Below are 21,321 nucleotides of genomic sequence, written 5' to 3' on the forward strand. Positions count from 1 at the left end.
GAGATTTGGGAGGGAAATCTGGGTTGAAGTGGGGTAGGCATCGGCATCCCCATGATAGTTCATGGTGAAGTCGACTGCCCTCCATCAAGTGCTATGTGCAGAGGTAATCGTGAGGTATTGGCGCATAACCAGTGGTCGATGATCATTGCTCCTCATCCTCCAGGAGATTGTTAGATGGCGTGTCGCAGAGTAAGAGAGCCACTTCTGCAGCTCTGAAAAGAACACTGGAAGAAACGACTCTTGAGGAGGGGGAGGGAGTATTAGCCTTGTCCATAGCTTGGAAGTCGACTGAGCGACTTGGCGCCACTCTCGACTGACTCTAGTCAGGACAAGCGGTGGGTTGTCAGGGAGAAGCCTTTGACCCGGGATACTGCAAAGTGTCTCGAATATTTGTGCTGTAATCTCGGGTGGAATAGAAATCATGATGGCTCGATGGGTAACTTGCGTAGTGCTGTGGTGAATTCTGTTTAGCTATGAATGGCAAAACACTTTCAGAAAGCGGCCACAGACCGTTTGTATGGAACGAGCTGACTGCCTCAGAATAAGTCTGCCTTCGGTGAAAATGATGACGCGTACGACGCGTCGTAAAACGACTGGGACAGATTTGAGTAAGTATTGCGCGTAGTGATGGCCCAGACAGAAAGTAGAAGACTCACCGGTCTCAAACGAAGGACGGCTGCACGATACGCTAAAATCACAAAGTAGGGGATAGAACTTCGGGGTTACAGCCAGAGATGCTCGCGGTTTGCTCGCGGTGGTGGTGATATAGGTCAAAGCCGTCGAAGTGTCCCAATGTGGCCGGGCGCTTGACAGAGATGGACAAGATCCTCCGGCAAAGACCGCACGCAGCCTGCCTTCTCGGATTATTTTATCAGATTCAAGGGGCTTTCGTTCATCAGCCATTTCGAATATAAAATGCTCTCAGGCAGGAGATCCAGGGATGCTAGTCTGAATGAACAAATTCCGGGTATGAAGAGACAACAGAAACAAGAGGCAAAAATAGCATATAACGGCAGAATTGGACCTTCACCTGCCCAGCTCGTATCATCCGTATCAACACCAGCTAGAAACGTCTGAGCACCAGCCAGAAACGTCTGAGTTGGCGATCAGGTCCGTTCCCCTTCTACTCTCTTATGGCACACCGGACAACTCTGCCTCAGTCTTGCTCTCACCATCGCAGTACTATAGACAAAACTCCCGTCAGAAAGGATATCGTGGACAGAAAGTCGAGCCAATACGCACTACGCGATCTTCCCACTGATACCTCTTGCGGCACTGCCAAGTGCCATCCCGACATTGGCGTAAGCAGGATCCGGCGGTCGAGGCAGCGTATCGCCGCCCGTGACGCAGCTTGCATGGACGACGTGTCGACAGAGGAAGAGCAACACCAAAGACTGGTGCGTCTGTTGCAGTGGGAGGTTACATATAGGACATGGCGTCTTCCCTACGTCGCCCACGTCCACAAAAAATCTGTCAGCATATAGACCCAAAGGAAGTACGACTGCGAGCCACCCACCAGCAAGGAAGAACCCGCTCGTCTGATCCCTATGAAGCTTCTTCGCCAGATCCGAACTATCCCCATGCAATATCGTCTGGCATCCCTCCAGCAAAGATATTTGCAGGTTGAAGTCCTGCAGGATCTTGATCAACGCGGCTTTGAGACCCGGAATTTCGAGACCGTTCTTGATGCGTCGAATGAGACGAATGGGATCGATCTCCGCGCCGACGTTCTCCAAGAGGCCACGGATAAAGGCTATGATAAGGATCGGAGACAAGTTAGCAAAGTATTGGGAGGATTGGAGGAAAGAGAAGGGGAGCGAAGGGGAAGCAAAGGTGACTGACGTGGTCGGGTCTCTGAATATCGAAGTAAATCCTCCCACAAGTCATCGTCGTTCTGCTCTTTAGCGAACTCGATAGCCTACATCATATTGGTTAGAAAAGTTGTCTATGGTATCCGTGACTATGCGATAGCTGGACGAAAACAACGTACCCGGCTAACGTCTCCAAGTCGGTCAATGATGAGGTACAGCGCCTTCTTGTTGTTCCCCATCCGACCAAGAAGGAACACCATCTCTGGCACGAGATCTCTTTCGGTGCATATATTGTACGCCTATAAGCCGAGAAGTTTCAATTCGAGCTCGTTGAGCTATGAAGAGGAAGAGGGATGAACGTACGGCTTCTAGGTGATAGTAGCTGCTTGCACGGAGGAAGTCGATCAGTTTGTGGGTGGCGAACTCCGCATACAACTTGACCTAGATGTACGTTCACAAGTCAATAAAAAGATCCAGAAGTGACGGTGAACTGGTCGAGACGTACTTGGATATCCGCAAAATCCGAAGCCAAATGTGGATCCTTCCCACTGAACAAGGCATCCAAATACAAATACAAAAAGTACGGCCGACTCTGCAATTGTTGCACCACCCGCGCAATCTGTAACCCAGACTCATGTCAGTGCCCAGGGTCACTCATTTCATGCGTTAGGAATGCAGAAATGAAGACACACGGGTATGGAATGCGTGTGCTCCACAAGCAACATGATCGCCGCTCCCCTCTCATCCTCAACCGGCAACCCTTCCTTTCTCGTCTTCTCCATCAATTCCTGATCAAACTCTACGAGAAGAAGCGCTTGATCCTGCACTGCCGTGAACAGGTTATGTTCTCTGATGAGCTCGAAGACGTTCGGTCGGCGAAGGCGCAGGAAGTACGGAAGGGCTTTGCCGGGTTGACGATTGGCGGTGTATCTATTGAGGCAGCACGTCAGTAGATCGCTCGACAAAATGAACGTGGAAAAAGGACGGATTGATAGACGAATGGCTGAAATCGGAGAGGGACGCACAATTCGGCAAGGCATTCCATAAGGATTGCTGTATCCGGTGTGGCGCGTTGCGTCGGGGAGGTTGACGAAGACGAGGAAGTTCTGTCGAGCTCGGATTGGATAGCGAAGATCACAGCGGAGATGTCAAATAGGTCCTTTGGCCATTCCTTTATTCTACGCAAAAGGGCCTGTGCAGTGATAATGTTATGAATGGGAAAATCTAAAGCAACGAGAAAGGCCACGAATATACCTGTCGGTCGTTGGCAAGATAATGAGCGAGTATCATCTCATAAACGAGGTGGTCTAGTTTTGGGGCCTCTGTCGGCACGTAGGGTATGATAGCCTGGAAAAACGAATTAGTCAAGATATTGTGGGGTGAGGATTGACAGGAGTCAAAGGTACCTCCATATGTTGCTTTTGAGCAAACACAAAAATCCAGTTCTCCCATCTCTTCGTATCATGCCCGCACACCTTGGGACAAAGCTTTGCAGCCTTGACGAATGCACCTAATACAGCACATAATTAGCATCACATCCAATATCTTCACAGATCAATAGAGCAAGCAAACACACCTTCACCAATCAAATGCTCAATATACCTTTGCCCAATCGCCGCCGCATCCACGCCCATCTCTCCCTCCCCACCACCCTCCACTGCCATACTCTCCAAATGTTCAATCTCCTCCAACGCTTCCTCATACCTCTTCCTCTCCACCAACCATGCCACATGATCTCTCCTATCTCTCGGTCTCACGACAATCGCGTCTCTCGGACTCAAAACAATATAAGCCCTCGATTCACCGTGATCTTCCGGGTCTACTTCTGACAGGACATAATCATTGCATCCCCATGATTGGAAGTTTGAGACGGTGAGGGCGTCAGCGGCGAGCTCTTCGCCTCCCCGTGAGACTATACGGAGCTCCGGCCGTTCAGCCTGTTTACGAGCCTGTTGTTTTCGGTCTTGGGTCGCTTCGTCGAGGAAAGACGTATCGGGTGGCGTATAAGCCAGTATGAGGAGTGAGGTCGGAACGGAGGATACAGAATTAGAACTCGCGTTGCGATGGTGTTGCGATGACAGAGGCATAGAGCAAGTTGCGGAAATGGGGGTTGGGTGTGGCACGATTCCAGAGATCATACAGTCGAGTTGGAATACGGCGGTTATTTCGACGAGGAGCGGGGGGAGGTTGGCGGAGGAGGATGAGGTGGTTGTTCGTGGGCGGGCGCGAACGCGGGCGACTTTGATGACGTCGGCCCAGGCGATAAGAAGGGTGGAGTCGTCTTGCCATTGAAGAGTACATTTGAAAAGGTCGGGGCGGGGACTATCGTGTTGTCGGTCGATGAAGGTGATTCGGGTTTGCGATACTGTGTCGTAGATCTTTACGCCCTGTTAAACAGAAAATCAGGGAGTATGAGCACATGTATTATGAATATAAGTTTGGTTCAGACACTTACGAGATCATTCGCCCATGCAATCAACCTACCCCTCCAACGGACTTGCCATATTGGACCTTCGCCAGAATGTAACACCGTCTCCTTATGGCCCAACCATCCCTTCTCGTGCATGACCAAGCTCCCGGCCAATCCTCCGCAAACGAACGCACGCGAGCTCTTCTTCGCGAATTGTGGCTCCAGGGCCAATGTCCGCATAGGTCGTTTCAGGTCGAATGCATAGGCCTCGGTCGTAGAAAGCGAATGAATGACGACCTGTCCTGATAACTCCCGAGTTAAACGTGATCGACGAGAGTTTAGGAAGGAACGTCATACCGTCAATGGAGGATGTACCAACAAAATCCCCTGTGGCGTCCATGATGATGTCGCTAATGGAGGCACCGTGCGGTTTAAACGATTTTAGACGTTCACCGCTGAGTGTCATGATGTGCGTGTAACCACTATGGGTTCCTATAGCCTGGCGGTATGTTCAGTATAATGTACTGTGCACGAAGACATACGTGAGAACGACTTGCCAGAGTCTTGTTCGAGATGGTTAGTGTGGAGGCAGAATCCTTTAAGAACAGTTTGGGGAAATCCCCGCCCAGGCGCTCATATTTGAGAGCTGGCTCCTCGTCGTCTTCTTCTCCATCCTCTTCATCGCCGTCTTCATCTTCCTCGTCCTCTTCTTCCTCATCCTCCTGCTCCTCACCGTCCGCTTCTTCCTCAGCTTCTTCCTCCTCTGCTACCTTTCCCTCCTCATCAGCTTCAGAATCATTGGAACCGCCGTCCGAACCACCCTCATCCGCCAGGTCTGCATGCCCGTCCTGGTCTTCCAATTTCTTCTTCAACGCATCAGTTGCCGACATTTCGACAGGACTATCTGTCAACGGCATTCCATCTTCATCCTTCTCATCGACGTGATCGTTATGGTCTGAAACCCGTATAGGATCGTGTTCGTGGCCTTCACCAGCACCGTCCATAGTGAAGTAGTATTACGTCTGACTTGAGACAAGCCTCAGGACCACTAGCGAGATGATAGTCAGGTAGAGAAACAGCCTAATAGAACGCTTGAGGCGATCGTAGTCGCCAGGGTCAGACACGGCGTATAAACAGAGTTACAAAGATGCGGCCTGCGGCCTGCCAGGATGTTGCTGTAGAACTAAGACTCAGAGGCGCTACGACGTCACACGAACGGCGGGGCAGGCCCATTACGTTTGGCCTTTCAGCGGCTTCAACTGAGTTCAAACTCCGAAAGCCCTTTGCAACAAATATGGATGTAGTGCTCTACAAAATCCCTTGCCTCAACTACAACTCGCGGCTTGCTTCCCTTCCTCCACTGCTTGGACTTCAGGCTCGACATTCTGTGAAGTATTCTGTGAAGAATGGCTTCATCATCTACCACCTCTGAAAAAGCGCCTGCTGAGGCTGCATCCTTGACACCGTGGCGATTGTCACAATCCCCGTCAGTGCTCACCTGATTCTGTTTGGCTCATCCTGCTCAACGTACACCTGTATAAAGCTTTCCGGCCTTCTCGCTCGCATCTTTATGTATGTGTAAATCATACAAGTTGGTCGGCAATGACTGACATATCTACAGTCCTTGGTTCTGTCATTACCCCCACAAAACTCCACGCACGCACATTCACACCGCCCTTCATCCTGCGCGCCGCGTTCAGCATCCCCATCGCAGGCGCAGGCTACATGATCGGTCAAGGAGACGTATACAATGGGTCCGGTGTTGCTACAGGTGCGTTCTTCCCCTATTTCTCCTGCATATGCCATAACCTCGTACCCCTTTTTTCGGGTGCCGTGTTTGTGTTTGTGGGATAGCATGGTCCATGACGTACCTCATAGCCGAGCAATTCGCTATGGGTATGGAGAAAGCAAACAGACTTCCTCGGAGTGGACTTTCCTTGTTACTTGCTGGAGCGGCTGCGACGACCGCCGCTCTCTACGGAACGGAACATTTCGTATATCAGACCAGTCCGGACGATTTTGAACCATGATGCATAATGATGAGACCTTGATTTTGCTTCCTGGAATATCTGCATACATACATTACACTGGACATACAACGTCGAACTACATAACATGAACTCAAACTCGACCCACTGCTCCACTGTCTGGGAACACCGAACACCAACCCCTCAAAGCCCATTCCACTCAAACGCCTTCTCAACCTCCAACACCCCCTCCAATCCCAAGTTCGCACTACTCGCTCCGACCCACACCTCAAACTTGCCCTTCTCGACCGTCCACCTCTCCAACCTCTCATTCCAATACGATACCGCATACTTATCCAGTTCCAACTCCACGACCTTACTCTCTCCCGGTCCAAGATTGTGTACCTTCTTAAATGCGCGGAGTTGGAGGGGAGGGTGTGTGAGGTCTGAAGTGCTGGGGAATGAGATGTATAGCTGCGTGGCTTCGGAGCCGGGGAGGGAACCGGTGTTGGTGAGCGTGAAGGAGATGGGGGTCTTGATGTCGGGGCTTGAAGAAGAGGGTGCGAATGTGGATTTGCCGACTTTGAGGTCGGAGTAGGAGAAGGTCGTGTAGGAGAGGCCGTGACTAAGAGCGTGGCAGAATGTGAGCGGTAATTCAGGATAGAGAACAGGATATTATCACATACCCGAAGGCGAACTCAGGTTCGATCTTGCGGTGAAGCCAGTGTTTGTATCCCTACTCAGACCATACACTTTAGTTCCTCTCCGTGTCAGGACATGTTTAAACAAAACATACCACGAAGATACCTTCCCCATAGTGAACCTTCATGACAGGATAGATCAATTTACGGCCTCCATCCGGGTACTAAAAATGAGCGCATACCTTTCCGTCTTCTGAGTGGAAATGTCCATACGAAGGAAGATCCTCTTCCCTCTTTGGGAACGTCAAGGAAAGCTTCCCCGAAGGGTTGACCTTCCCGAACAACACATCCGCGATCGCCTCTCCAGTCGCATTGCCGCCATACCACGCATGCACGACAGCCGGCACAGAAGTCGCCCAAGGCATAGTGATTGAGGATCCCTATATGTACAGTATGGCGATCAGCAACCAGGCCCAATAAATCTGAGCTGGGAATGGGGAAACATACCGACTGAGTAACGACCACAGTCTTCGGATTCGCCTCCACTACCTTCCTCACCAACTCATCCGTCCTCCCCGGCAACCCAAGCGTCTTCCTGTCATATCCCTCCGTCTCCCAATCCGCATTGAGGCCAACGACCGCAACCACCACATCCGCCTCCTTCGCCAATTTCACCGCGCTCTCCATCCTCTCGTCCGCATCCTGAACTTCAGCCCCTCCGAGCCTCATGCCCGCATTCGCATCCATCACGGCTTCGTCTTCGTCGCCGTCTGCGGGAGCAGGCCCACGGACGTTACAGAATTCGACATAGATGGAGGGAGAGTGGTTTGCTGGGATGTGGACCGTGCCACGTTCTTCCTTGGAGGCACAGCCGAAGAATTCTTCACCGCGACGTTGAACGGTCCAGTTGTCGATGATGAGTTTGTCGTCCACCCACAACTAAAAAGAAGAATCAAGCCGACCGACGGGGAATTAGCACCATGTGCCCGAGTTGATAACCGGGACTGACCTTCGCCCTCCCCGATACACTCATCCCAAACTCGAAGTCACAAGCATACGTCTTTGGCTTCAATTGACCCTTGAGCCTCAACGTCCACCTCCTTGTGATCCCCTTCGGAGCCGAAAGACTGACAAAGATCCTCGTCTCGTCGATCAGGTTCGTCGCGTATGGTTCCTCTACGATAGACATGCTTTCTTCGCTTTCGTGTTTATGCCAAGTGCCCATCCAGCCGCGTTTGCCGTCGGCGGTGAACATGTCCCAGTCGAGAGAGGGCATAGTCATGACGGCTGTCGTGATGCACGTTCATTAAGATACCGTTCAAGGGAACATAACGAAGGCAGATGAGAAGAGGGTGCGTAAGGGAGTAAAACGTACCACGAGCGCCTTCGCTATATGTCACTTCAACGTCCGCGGGCAACGTGCTGACAATGCCATCGTATGGCGAGGTGAAGTACGAGGGCTTAAGCGAGGCAGAGCCACCACCGGACAATACGTACGCCTTCGCATTGCCACCCACAATCGCGATCTTCTTCAGTTTTGACGGTTGGAGCGGAAGGATACCACCCTCATTCTTCAGCAGAACAATGGAGTCGGCCGCAACTTTGCGCATCAAAGCTTTATCTTCGTCGCTCTCGCGGGTCCGTTCGATACCATCGCCATCGAGGATCTACACACACGTTCATTTGCAAGTGGGGATTGAATGTCAGTGCTTTGCGGACTCAAAGGAGCAGAAAGAATATGAAGGCTACCTCGGGGGCCTCCCTTGCACATCTCTGCACCAATTCCAACACCTTCCTCGCCCTCTCCTTGAGGGTTCTCTGCGTGATCTTTCTGGAACCGATTGATCTAGTCACCAGGTCATTAGTGCGCCATTTATTTGTGCCAGGCATCTCGAGGTCCAATCCAGCATTGATGGAATGGTCGATGCTGTACACGCCGAACCTGTATACCGTATATCACCAAGACGAGTTGAGAGAAAAGCGATTATCCAATAGAAAGGAAAATCAGTCAGATGTTCGATGTAGGGAGGAAGAAACAAGAGCCAAGGATGTATTTTGGGGTGGGGTGGAGTGTTATGGCACACCACACGTACCAATCGCTCATCGTCATGCCTTGAAAGCCCCACTCTTTCCTCAAGATATCGCGTATGAGGTATGTATTTTCCGAGGCGTGGGTGCCGTTCACGCGATTGTAACTAGAAATCAAGGGAATGAAGGAGACGAATACTAAGCGATGAGAACACTGTGCCCGAATTTTCGAGATGAATAACTCACGAGGTCATGAAGGACCAAGGCTCGGCGTACCTCTGCGCGAGCATGAAAGGCATGAGGTAGATCTCGCGGAGAGCGCGTTCACTGAGAATACTGTCATAGCCCATCCGGTCGTTCTCTTTGTCGTTGCAACTGGATAAGACATATCATGAGAAGCGGTAAGTTGGGCGTTAGGTATAGTTAAAGACATACACAAAGTGCTTAATGGCAACACCGATGCCTCCTTTCTGCACGCCTCTGACGTACGCAGCGGCAATGAGGCCGGAGAGGAGAGGATCTTCGGCGAAACTTTCGAAAGACTTATAAGAAATGATTTCAGTATCACGCTCTGGCTTGTTGTGGTCGTCACACTTACACGACCTCCAAGAGGGTTCTAAGCAGAGTGTTAGATTTCTTTGACAAGCAAGTATAGTGAAGATAGACACGTACCCGCTGGATGTTACAAGTCGGTGCCAAGGCAATAGACGCTGCCCTCAGCTTCGACTCAGCAGCTAGCAACTTCAGACCGACTTCCTCGAGCAGCTCAGTGTCGAAAGTGGCGCCCATAGCAGTCGAAGACTATGATAGTACAGAAAATTCAGTAACTGTGGTCGATATCAAGGCGAAACGAAATAACACGAACCGGAAGGCACTTCGCAGGGGTTCCCATAACGAAATGATTTCCTCGAATGCCTGCCATCAGACATCCTAATCAGCTTTCGCCCCCTAGAATATCTACAAAATGACCTACCATTGGGACCATCGCTAACCTATCGCAGAAATACCACAATTCATTAGTACAATACACGATGCACGACGAATAGGGGCAAAGCAACTTGCCTTCACCGCAGGTACACCCAACCTCGGAATTGCAGCCGTATGCCAGAACCCCACTCCCGCAATCAATTGAGTAACCTCCTCGACGGTCAATTTCTCCACGACCTCGTCTAAATCAGCCTTCGCGAAATCAGAGGGTGCCATCCTGTCTGTTTTCGAATACTATAGTTGGTGGCGTTCGTTCAAATCAAGCTCAATTTGTTGGAGTTTTGCTGAAGTGGGGGAAACGCTGGACACGGTGGACTGCAGCGCAGAAGGGGGGAAGATAACTTGTGGCATCGAGAGCAGGCGTTCTTATGTACATTTCGAGGGGAGGGATATCGGAACGAGAGACAAATCCTGGTCATCCCACCGACAAGCCTCAAGCCATTTTGCGAACTAAGAGCGCACGTGAGCGTATCGATTTCGCCGACGTTTTCCCGGCCCGTCTCAAGGCCTCCTGAGTGTGGCGAGACTTATTTGGTAGGTCATTGAAGGATAGAGCACCTTTCAATGTATTTTGTGGTGCTGGAGAAGGGATTGCTTGTTGTTCTTGGTGTATTGCACCCTTGCACCCCGTTAACGCCGTAGAATTCGCCGTGTTGCCATCCAGGAATGGGTCGCACTCACACAGAGTTCAGAATAGGGTATCCAAGACTCTCAGGCTATATTTCCACTCGGACATTCGGATATACTCAGGAACAGCGGATCAAAACCAAAGACGTTAGGAAGTATCAAGTGATAACTGAGGGTAAATGGTATTCCGTACCAGGAGAGATGAGAGATGAGAAACGACGAAGACACTGAAGCAAAACAAGGAAAGATAACAATATAAGACTGTCTTTGAGATCCCCCTGGACGGCACCTAATTCAACGATATCTCCTCCGTCTCACCGACGTCCTCGTCCCCATCCTCAGCCGTACTCCCCATACTGTTCCCCCTCTCAAGCTGCGGGGGTGGTGGCACCTCTACACTCGACGGCGCCACAACGCCCACAGCCTCCAACCCAGCCTCCTCCGTATCATCCTCACTCTTCGACATACTCTCATCTTCCTCTCCATCTCTAGCCTCTTCCGCTTCTCTCGCCTCCTGGGCCATTTTCATATGCTCCGGCGTGATCTGCGGTACAGGGGGCGCAGTCGTCGGCGACGGTGGCGGAAACTTGAACTCCCTATCCATGGTCCCATGTCTCGCTCTCGGAGGTTTACCGGACTTTGGTGACTTCATGACAGGAACCTCTTGTTCGCCTTCGCGATATGTGGCTTCTTGAGCCTCTTCGGGCGTTGGTTCGAAGGTGTTACGCGATGGTGATTTGGCAAGTGGTTGGGCCGGAGGAGAGGAAACTGCGCGTGAAGGGGCGGGCATGGAGGCGCGGTTGGCACTACGGTTCGATTGAGCGCTGTTGGGTAGGGAGGCTTGTGACATGGACTGTGGTCGTGTAAATGGTGCAGGGTTGAACTGCGCCGAAGGAGTAGTTCCTAGGTAGTATCCAGAGATAGGTATCATCCTGCAATAACTTCAGTTATCCTGTTGACATTTAAAGGAAGAGGAGAAACACGCACTTCCTCTCAGCATGACAAGCCAGGATCCATTGTGGCTGCACCACTGGTATACTTAACTGCAACGCCCTCTGATATTCCACACCCGGCGCAGTGCTCACGCTCCCTGACGCCTGTGCTCCAGAAGGAGTCGCTGCCGGCGTCGTGCACACGAAATGCGTCGTATCAATCTGAATCTTGTCGCTCCACTTCGCCCTCATCTCCTGCAGAGCCATCTTGGCGTTCTCTAACAACACCGAGTCCTGTACGTTCCCAAAGCATACCGAAATGCCCGAGGTGTCGGTCATGGTGTGCGTCTTGACGCGAATGAGGTTGGAGTGGAAGGTCCCTGCAGAAGTACGCAAGACGAGACGGAAAGTATACTCAGTGTTGATGTCGAGACCGGAGAGTTTGGTGGAGGTATTTTGGAGAGGTGAGGGTATCGGAGCGAGACGTTGGCCGTTTTTATAGATGTCGAGGGACCGGAGGGAGGCAGTGGCGAGTTGAAGTGGCGGCCATTCAAGTGTAATAGAGGTTTGGGTAACGTTCCTCAGCTAAGATGAAATAACGAACGGAAGTCGTGCGAGCACCAGGCAAGATATATGAACGGGTCCTGTGTGGCGCCACGATACGTGGAGTTGAACTCACATTGATTTCTGGCGGTTGAGGAAGGTCCCTTCCGAACGTCTCCAGTATATCACTCTGCAAGTCCCAAAACTCATCGTCCCGTTTCCGCTCTTCCTCCACATTCTGCGTAACGGATATATTGACAATAGAGCCTGTTGTTGCCCCAGGAGGAAGCAATAATGACGGAAACTCGATGAGGTGGGCGCGTTCTCCGAGAAGAATCTACAATGTCAATATCTATAAGAAATTCCTGTCTAGGCCCTCCAGTTGTAGGTAGACTTACAGCCATGCCAGCATCTATGGGTGGGGCCGTATCATTCAGTAACCTGTGCACGAATTTGAAGACTGGTACTACGCACCAAGCTTTCCAACCGTAAACATGAAGCTATCTGGGCCCTTCAACGCCATTATGAGCTTTCAGATGTTATCTAAGATACTGAACGCTGTTCAAGGATTCCTGAAGGGAGAGAAGATGATGTCGAGCGTGGCCGTTGCTTTCGACGCGCTGAACGCGTCAATGATTGGTTGAATAATTATTTAATTCGCATTTGAAATTCAGTGCCACACGACGGTTGCTCGAGCGCTCAACCATCCTTTTGCTTTGAGCCCACAAACGCTGTGGTGATATTTTGGAGCTGGGAGGCGGAATTCTGTAGTTGCGTCAAGGTAGTTCTTTGTCGCTAATAAAACAATTTACAATGCTGGAAAGGCAATCTACGAGGAGGCAAGGACAGTGCCAACGTGGCGTGAGGCCCCATGACCTGGTAGAGGAAGATAGCTGTCCATGGTATTGCTCAACCTGAGAATGTAGAACGAGTGGATGAGGTTGAGAGTTTGGTATATATGGATGAATCGGTGAAAGAAGGAGAGCCACCCGATGGAGCAGAGACCGAAGAAAGCGAGCAGCAGAAACATCGCAGACTGCCACGCCAAGAATCAGAAGAAGGTAGAATGAGCATCAGAGGGAGGATTTATAAGAAAGAGAGTCATTGGGTTGACACCCATGAAACGGACGCTGTAATAGCGTGCTGTCACAGTCCCCGATGGCCCTAATGGTGGAAACCATCAGCTCAAGACATGGGGCTATGTCAAGCATAAAAAGAACTCGCCCTTGGCCCGGCTCTGAAAGTTCTCCCCTTATTACCACAATGCTCCCCATCCCTCCCTTGTCTCTTCCTGAGCAATCTTCCGTCCCTTCCTTCCCTCGAATGTTCAGACCCTTCCCAACTCCTGAGATGGCCGCTTCTCCTCCCATGAAACTTTCTCGCCTTATCCTCTGACTTTCTATCACCTTTGACCTTCCAACTCTTCATCTCGCTCCCCATCTCTGCCATGGGATCTCCATGCCCACGATGAACATTTGTGTCGACCATAAAGCGCCTCCTGAGAGGGGCAGGTTCACAGTGATCTGTATTCGTCCTCGTGTGGGTTTTGTATTGTGTGTGGCCAGTGGAAGACATCGTTTGGGAGTATAGTTCGAAGAAGTCGGCAGCCACAGGGCGAGGAGTCCGTTGCTGGCTGCATAAAGCATTGTCGATGCGCGATGCAGATACCGCGGCGCTGTCGGCAGAATTGCAGTTTGATATAGAGCTACCGCATTCGACTGGAGGACTGGAGTCGGACAGCGTTGATAGATGGGAATCACCAGACAGAGGCTCGACACAGCTGCCCCAAGAGTTCGACGCAGTTCCCGAGGACAAAGAATGCGCATATATCGAGCTATACGCGAGTCCAGGGATGTCCGCGACCTCTCCATCCTCCAACGGCAGAGAATCAGACTTGGTACTGAAACGAGGCAGAGGAGATGGCGTTGAGGTCGTTGGTGATGCTGTCCCGGAGACGAGTGGCGAGGGTACATTGATGCGTCCATGGAGGTCCGAGGCTTCGCCTGAATCAGAAGACTGCTGTGAAGGAGGTACTGGAGAAGCAATGACCAACCCATGCGGGGGAGGATACGATATGATGCCTGTGAGGTCGAGGTTGGTAGGCAGATGGAGATTCAACTCGGTGAAGACGTAGTAAAGAAGTTGTCGAGAGAGACCACAGTCGACAAGATACTCTGAAGGTACACCCCAGCCGAGTAGATCGAGTACAGCTTCCTTCGCTGCCGCAAACTCATGCTGATTCACTAGTCACCGAAGTCATTAGCTGCGCATGATGATAACGTGGACTATTAACGGACTGGTTAGGCCTGGACGAACGTGGTGTTCATCGATGAAGACGACATCTCTGAGTCGTTCGGGAGTCGAAACGGGGAAAACTGAACAAGATGTCGGAGGCAATGCAAGCGTCTGACTGTACCGGGAGAGAGAAATACCAGATGATTCAGGAAGAAATTTTTCGTTCCCTATGGTGACGGACAAAGGAGCATGAGCGCTTTTGGGAGACATAGCACGTATTTGTCGCGGAGTGGAAAATGTCAGATGCTAAATGGCACCGTCACGAGAAAACTGAAATGAGTCCAAGCACAGAAAGCAGAAAGGCAGACTCTGTAGAGCTAGGACCTAGACCAAAGTGTGAACGTCTGAGACTTCTCTGAAAGCACTGAATGCTCTGGCGAACTTGAGGTCGTGGTAAAAAAGTAACGAACGTTGCGCCACCCGAGCCAAATTAAATGCTCCGGAAGATCCCGTTCGAGCGGCGGTGCCGAGGAGTCGAGGACACCTTGCGTCTGTGTCTGCTCTGCGCTTCGCTTCCACATGCCGTCAATAAAATTGCCAAGACGTGTACACGAATGATCTTAGGGCCGGGCGTTGGACCATTCAGCCACTCGGAAAGGTTTTGACAATTATTGTAAGAGGTTGGGGTCTTGGTCTTGAGGTATTCGCGCCTGAGAGAACGGTACCCGCCTGCCCGTCGAGGGTGCGGATGGTATTCCAAGAGGTACGAAGGTTACAAGTAAGATACAGAGTACATACGAGAGTCCATGAATATATATACGAGATCTGGCTTGTTTGCCAGGAGCAAACAAGCGCGCGTGATAAGATAAGATCGATCGCCCGGATACAGCAACGCGGAAGTGGCGCTTAGGATAGATGTGGCCCACTCATGTTGAGTGCCACACCGTATCCCTAGCCGCCCCTTACACTCTCCCCTACTGAGCCGAACTACGGCTCACTTAGGATGGCGGCGCGGGTCCAGGAGGGCCAGGGGGAGGAGGACCGAATGGAGGTGAGGGTGGAAATGATGATGGGTCGGCCTCCGCCTGGGCTCCTGATTGAGGACCTAGTGCAGCCCCAGCGGGACCAAACTGACCAAACGAGTATATCGTTGGGTGAGTTGGTGCCGGCTGAGGCACTGCCGAAGAGAGAGGGGCTCCTGCATTTTGCGGAGCCGCGGGGATACCACTACCACTCGGTTGGGGCCACTGGTTAGGGCCCGACGGAGGGTATGCGTAGGATTGCGAACTTTGTTCGCGCGGCCAGCCCTGATAGTACGGGTAGGATGGTTGAGGGGCGGGAGCCGGGTAAGTGAATCCACCAGCTGGTGGAACATTACCCTGACTCCCGGGCTGTTGCGCGAACGACGTAAGCTGGCCCCATTGAGTCGATGTTGACCCATATGGAGCCCACTGCTGCTGCTGCACAGGCTGTTGCCATGTGAGAGTCGGTTGTGGGGGCTGCCATTGCTGCTGCTGCTGTGGCGGTTGAGGCCACTGCTGAGGTTGATGTGCGGGAGGCTGCATTTGAGCCTCACTCGCAGGTGATCTAGGAGGCGGAGGTTGCATTTGAACCTCAGCGGCGGATTGAGAGAACCAGGAAGCCGAAGGTTGGGCTTCCTGGGCAAGGCCACGATCACGGGCTTGAGCCCACGTTTCCTCAAGGCTCGCCCGGTTGGGAGCCTGAGGAAAGTCGGCGTCGGAGAGTCCGGGTCGACCAAGAAGGTTGTTGCGTCGAGTACGAGCCCATCTTTCGAGCTCGTGCAACTGTCCGGCTGATGTTATTACCAGCCGGAGATGACGCAACATCGCTCTCTCGTTGCCAATGAGAGAGTGATCAAGACGCGGAGTGGTGGTTCCAGTTGGAACCACCGATTGAAGAGAATGGTAAGCCCATTGGGCTTCCAGGTTTCCGGGAACAGAGGCCACGGTCATGGTGTATCGTCGGAATGCGTTTGCATCCTGACGTGCCACGAGCATGTCCTCTGGGCTGTTCGAAGCAGCCCCCGGAGCGATCGACTCGAGCCACCGATATTGGCGGACCCAGCGAAGATCGATCTCACCACTGATGATGAGAGCGCCTTGCGGCATGGTCACACCGGGGTGATTCCAGTACTCTGCCCATTCTCTATCGCTCGCGTTAGAGCCCGGTTGAGGCAGGGCAGGAGGAGGAGCCCGGCTGCGTTGAGCTCGGGGCCTCGGGAGATCAGCGATGGTCCTTGTCGCAGATTGCGACTCGGACCTTGCATTGGGAGCGGAGCCCTCAGTTCGCGACTTCTTTTGCCGCGAAGGAGCTCCCACTTCACCAGAGGAGGAAGCGTGCCGGGGTGCACGCAGGTCTCTTTGAGATGACCATTGGAGGAAGCGTCGCTGCCCCAATGACAGTCTCTCTGGTTGTACACATCGGAGGTTATTATCCTCCATGATCAATCGTCGAGTCGCGGAGTCATTGCCTCCCTCGCTCGCGATGATCACTTCTTCATAGTCCCTCTCACTACGAAGGGAGCCGCGTGTCCAATCCCGCTCGCCTTGTTGTCCTTCTTCGTCGTCACGCTTGCGCTTACCGCTCGTGTCAGACGAAGAGGAAGGAGCGGGATTAGGGGCGGCGGGAGCATTTGCAGGCGGAGGCATTCTTGCCATCAGCTCGGCCTCTCGTCTAGACCTGTTTTGTCTTTGACGAGAGCGCCTAGCGCGCCTGCGTCCAGAGTCCGTAGATCCTGGCATGCCTGGGGTAGTCATCCATCCCAGGCCTGCCAACACCTCGTTATCCGGGCCGGAACCTTCTCCTTCGTCATCAGAGTCGTCGATCCTTGTGAGACGCGACGGCCCTGCTGTCGGAGGAGAGCGTGGTGGGAGACGAACAACAGGAGCATTTGGCCCTGCTGTTGTTGAGGAGGATGTGGTGGGGGCAATTGCTCCCGCTCCTTCGGCTTCATGGACTTGCTTGTCCATGTCCTCATCCTGCTCTTCGGTGACCACGGGATCTGTTGACCCCGAGTCTTTTGGTGGAGCGAAGCTATGGGCCCCTTTCGGGTAGCCCTCATAGGAATCGTCGGAGTCAGAGAACGCGGCGTCAGGATGGTTTATCCTGCGCTCTTTGTCGTACTCCCTCCTCAGGCTGTCATACGCGGGCCTCATCCACGAGAGGTCGTGCTGGAGCCTGTCCGACTGTTCCTGCAGCTCGCGATTGCGAGCTGCAAGCCTCCGTGAATCAGCGAGGGATTCCTCGAGCCGAGAGGATACCTCGTTGACCCTCTTATGGAGGGCTTTCAACTCCTCGTCGTTTTTGGACGCCAGTTTAGCCGATTGGCTAACCTGGGCGCTTTTCCTTTTGTTAGACTCCTCGAGTCTACGCAGGTCTTCACGGATTCTCCCGTAATCCTGTTCCTGCGTCGCGGAGGCTCCCAGTTGAGCCTTCAACGCGCTGACTCGCCCCGAAAGGTTGGAGTTCTGCTCCGTCAGGGATTGAACCTGCTGGCGGAGCTGACGCAACTCTCCTTCCGTTATATCACGTTGGTCCGATTGACCGCTGCGATACCCTTCCTCGCGTCCCTCTGCTCGGGACTGCTGGAGAAGGTTACTTTGATGAGCTTGACGATCCCGGGTGGCGTCGTCAACCCCATCAGAGTGGGAGAGGTGGTGGTGGTCGAGATGGCAGACATATTGTCTGCACATCTCGCAGTACGTTCCCGGGTGCATTATTATCTGCAACCGTTCGTGGTACTGCAAGTTGGAGTTACTGGGGTCCCAGTTGGGACCACCAGTGCTGTTTACAGTACCCTCAATTTGAGGGTACGTTCTGGGCGGTGGAGGAGGCGGAGACGGCGGAAGGGCAGGCAGCGACGACAGATCCATGCCTGAGGCTTCTGCAGTTGCAGAAGCCTGACGGCTTGTCATTGCTTCCAATGGGTAGGTGGCGACTGGCGCCTCGACTACCACATCGTCTACCTCCATCGCCGTCGTCACGGCGTCTTCCTCGGGAACGGGAGGGAGAGGTGTCGATGCAGACAACTCACCTAAGCGGTTTGCCTGCTCGATGTCCTCCTGAGTGACTGGGAGGGGATCAGAAAGATCCCCGGATGTTTCTGTTAACGAATCCGAGTCGTCAGTATACTCGCCCCAGTTTTCGAGGAGGTTTATGTGGATGAACTCTGAGAGTATCTTTTGATACCCCGATTCATCCAACGCACCTGCGATGGGAGACTCCGTTGAGTCTCCCGGAGTCAATTTTGACTCCGTGGGTTGTTTTGGGTCCTTTGACGGTTCGGCCATTGCGTGGAAGGGAGAGAAGATGGGGGTTTGGAAGACGGAACGCGGTCAACTGCACCAGCGTCTTTTCAGACGCGCTGCACAGCTGGCCACGTGCTCGCTTAAGTCCGTCTTCGGAGATCTGATCTTGGCCGAGCGTGCCTTTTTCGGCGCTTCTTCGGCTATCAGATCCCGATCCTCCCTTACTCGACGCGTCTTGGCGTCGACAACCTTAAATCAAAGCGGAACCGGGTACAGAGGGCTCGCGCGGTAGTTCAGTGGCGGAGGCCACGCCACGCAGAGCCAGGTAGTCTCGTAGCAATTCAGTGTGACGAACCCGGTCAAGGCTCGTCCACTCTACATTACCCGTAGATAGTGTACCAATGAAACGAATTTTTTGTCCGTCCCATGAGTGCCCGACGAGAGATGTGAAATACACCTCATCGCGATCGGGCTGTCCGAAATCGTAGGCCGCTGCTAAATCCCTACTGGGAAATATATCATCGCTGCTTGCGATGTGCGGCCTGACAAGGTTCATATGGAACCGAGGGTGAATTCGTCGCTTGACGAGTTCATCCGGCAATTTTAGTTCACATACAGATTCTTTGGGCCACACTTTAGTGATTGGATATGGCCCAACGAATTTAGGGAGCAATTTATGCGCCCTTCCTTTCGGAAGATTCAGATTTTTGGTATTCAAATAGACGAGTTGTCCCTTTGAATACTCTGGTGCATCACGGCGTTTTTTATTAGCGTAGTAGGTCTGATTGACCCGACTTTCGATAATAGCGTCGTGAGCCCGTTGTAAATTGGCTCGAGCCTTTTCCGCAAAGTAATTAACCCCGCGGTATGGACTCTCCCCTACAGGAGTGGCCATCCATTTCGGCAAGTACCCATAATTAAGCTCGAAGGGAGCATAACCAGTACTTGCTGAGACACTGGAATTCATGGCGAACTCTACCATAGGGAGCCAATCGGCCCAATCTGTTTGAGTGGGCTCGACCATGGTCCGGAGCATTTTCGATATCGTTTGTATCGCACGCTCGGACGCACCATCTGTTTGAGGGTGGAACGAAGTAGACATGAGAAGCTTTGTTCCGGCGAGTCTATGTAGCTCTTTCCAGAACGCCGCAGTGAATTTAGTGTCGCGATCGGACACTATGGACAATGGGAAACCGTGCAGTCGCACGATCTCCCAGAGGTACAGCTCTGCGAGCTCGATAGTCGTGACCTTCGTGGTTACTGGTATTAAGTGAACCATGGAGGTCTTCCGGTCTATGACTACCCACAGGTAATCATATCCGCTCGACTTCGGGAACGGGCCAACGAAATCCATAGCTATGGATTCCCAAGGCTGGTTTGGTACAGGCAAGGAGTGGAGAAGACCCGCTGGTTTTTGCGGCGCGGTCTTAGACATTTGACAAGTCTCGCAAGATGCGCAAAACTTGTCGACTGTCGTCCCCAGACCTGGCCACCAAAAATGATGACGGAGGTAAGCCGACGTCTTGTCGGCTCCCAGGTGACCTACGACCTTATGAGCAGTCGCAATTGCGAGCTCTCTAAGCGTCCTGTCTTTGTGCTTCCCAATAGGAAGGCACAACACCTTCTCGAGTTGAGAAGTATAGGTCCACAAGCGTCCGGAACCCTGATCATATTCGAAGCTTGAATAATGGTCAGGATTCCCAACGATCTTCGCGAAGAAATTATCCTCAGCATATTGCGAGGACAATTTCCCAAGCCACCCATCATACTCACTCTGTATTTCTGCAGGTAAGTTTGATGGTGGAGGAGAACCGTTAAGTTCATCCTCCAGTCGATATAGCTTTTCCGCAGAGGTGGTTTTCACCTTCTGAGCCACAGGCGTCTCCGCATATTCCTCGAGCTTGACGACCTCTTCGTCGCGGGGCTCTTGAGGACGCTGAAACGCCTTCTCTGCGACCAACTGAGGGTACCTTGACTCCTCAGTGGTCTTCTTCCGATTCGTCCTCAACTGCATAGCTCGAATTTCGAGCGAGCGTTGGGGCATCAAGTCGTCCCCATTGGGATCGAGCTTAATATCCATATTGGCATAATCAGACTCGTCAAGAGTTCCTTCGACTCTCTTGTAATAACGCGAAAAACAGTCGGCGACTTTGTTAAGTCGCCCTTTGACATATTTTATCGTAGCGTTATAGGGTTGCAAGAATTCTGACCAGCGCGTTTGACGCGGAGTCAGGTTCTTCTGTGAGTCGAAGAACTCAAGGGCCTTGTGGTCAGTCACTATTGTGAACTGCCGTCCGAGCAGTTTATCGGACCACTTTGCAAGGGCCTCAATCATTGCGAGAGTCTCCTGCTCGTAGGTCCGGTAATTTCTCTGCGCCGCAGAGAATCGTTTGGACATGAAACCAGCAGGACGGCAATTTTGCCAGTCCTCTCCTTGTCCATATACAGCACCGACGCCATAAATGGAGGCGTCGCAAACGACCCATATTGGCTCGTTTGACTTGGGATCTATGGGCTTGAGGATAGGGTACTTACATGCCATCTCACGTATCATACGGAAACAATGGTCGTGTATGGGTCGCCAAAGAAATTCACGCCCGTTTCGTACCATACCCGAGAGCACAGACGAGTACATTGACACGTCAGGCATAAAGCTCGAAAGGTATTGGACTAGCCCTAGGAACCGTTGGACCTCATTGTAGGTTTTCGGTGTGGGCCAGTTCCTGACCTTGGACATTTTGTCCGAGTCGGCGTGGATTCCTCGTTCGTCTATGACGTGACCGAGACAATCCATTCGCTTGGAATAGAAATCGCATTTCGATGCGATGAGGTAGAGCTGGTTCTGGCGCAGTTTGTCCAGAACGAGCCCTAT

The 21,321-nt window shown here is 52.3% G+C and overlaps 6 protein-coding genes across 6 annotated transcripts; all 6 read right to left on the minus strand.

Annotated features, from left to right (window-relative positions):
* Positions 1-940: 940 nt before the first annotated feature.
* Positions 941-5,391, minus strand: STEHIDRAFT_120214 (vacuolar assembling protein VPS41). Its single transcript, XM_007302638.1, has 15 exons — positions 4,779-5,391; positions 4,579-4,720; positions 4,267-4,523; positions 3,388-4,198; positions 3,218-3,321; positions 3,066-3,158; positions 2,837-3,003; positions 2,504-2,741; positions 2,317-2,430; positions 2,175-2,252; positions 1,991-2,110; positions 1,843-1,918; positions 1,517-1,753; positions 1,243-1,444; positions 941-1,182 (listed from the first exon to the last, which is right to left on the minus strand). The coding sequence occupies exons 1-15, from the start codon at positions 5,223-5,225 to the stop codon at positions 1,107-1,109; spliced, it is 3,162 nt and encodes a 1,053-aa protein (XP_007302700.1). The 5' UTR covers positions 5,226-5,391; the 3' UTR covers positions 941-1,106.
* Positions 5,392-5,894: 503 nt separating this feature from the next.
* On the minus strand, positions 5,895-10,168 carry STEHIDRAFT_94862 (beta-glucosidase). The gene is made up of 16 exons (XM_007302639.1): positions 9,920-10,168; positions 9,831-9,849; positions 9,723-9,772; positions 9,530-9,658; positions 9,456-9,473; positions 9,293-9,399; positions 9,104-9,232; positions 8,923-9,024; positions 8,579-8,771; positions 8,205-8,496; positions 7,839-8,116; positions 7,337-7,768; positions 7,072-7,269; positions 6,985-7,011; positions 6,875-6,924; positions 5,895-6,813 (listed from the first exon to the last, which is right to left on the minus strand). Exons 1-16 carry the CDS (start codon positions 10,058-10,060, stop codon positions 6,393-6,395), a joined length of 2,586 nt encoding a protein of 861 aa, XP_007302701.1. The 5' UTR covers positions 10,061-10,168; the 3' UTR covers positions 5,895-6,392.
* Positions 10,169-10,567: 399 nt separating this feature from the next.
* STEHIDRAFT_76667 (uncharacterized protein) lies at positions 10,568-12,469 on the minus strand (the record flags this gene model as incomplete). The annotated part of the gene is made up of 5 exons (XM_007302364.1): positions 10,568-11,403; positions 11,459-11,988; positions 12,083-12,283; positions 12,345-12,358; positions 12,421-12,469. 5 exons carry the CDS (start codon positions 12,467-12,469, stop codon positions 10,761-10,763), a joined length of 1,437 nt encoding a protein of 478 aa, XP_007302426.1. The 3' UTR covers positions 10,568-10,760.
* Positions 12,470-12,775: 306 nt separating this feature from the next.
* Positions 12,776-14,451, minus strand: STEHIDRAFT_155350 (uncharacterized protein; the record flags this gene model as incomplete). Its single annotated transcript, XM_007302640.1, has 5 exons — positions 12,776-12,982; positions 13,076-13,110; positions 13,353-14,189; positions 14,244-14,321; positions 14,379-14,451. 5 exons carry the CDS (start codon positions 14,449-14,451, stop codon positions 12,776-12,778), a joined length of 1,230 nt encoding a protein of 409 aa, XP_007302702.1.
* A 728-nt stretch (positions 14,452-15,179) lies between these two features.
* Positions 15,180-18,491, minus strand: STEHIDRAFT_155351 (uncharacterized protein; the record flags this gene model as incomplete). Its single annotated transcript, XM_007302641.1, has 1 exon — positions 15,180-18,491. One exon carries the CDS (start codon positions 18,489-18,491, stop codon positions 15,180-15,182), a length of 3,312 nt encoding a protein of 1,103 aa, XP_007302703.1.
* A 244-nt stretch (positions 18,492-18,735) lies between these two features.
* Positions 18,736-19,068, minus strand: STEHIDRAFT_31716 (uncharacterized protein; the record flags this gene model as incomplete). The annotated part of the gene is made up of 1 exon (XM_007302209.1): positions 18,736-19,068. A coding segment is annotated over one exon (333 nt), but the record flags the coding sequence as incomplete, so codon positions are not given.
* Between the last annotated feature and the right edge of the window lie 2,253 nt (positions 19,069-21,321).

This window comes from Stereum hirsutum (assembly GCF_000264905.1).
Source record: "Stereum hirsutum FP-91666 SS1 unplaced genomic scaffold STEHIscaffold_5, whole genome shotgun sequence".
Taxonomy (NCBI): domain Eukaryota; kingdom Fungi; phylum Basidiomycota; class Agaricomycetes; order Russulales; family Stereaceae; genus Stereum; species Stereum hirsutum.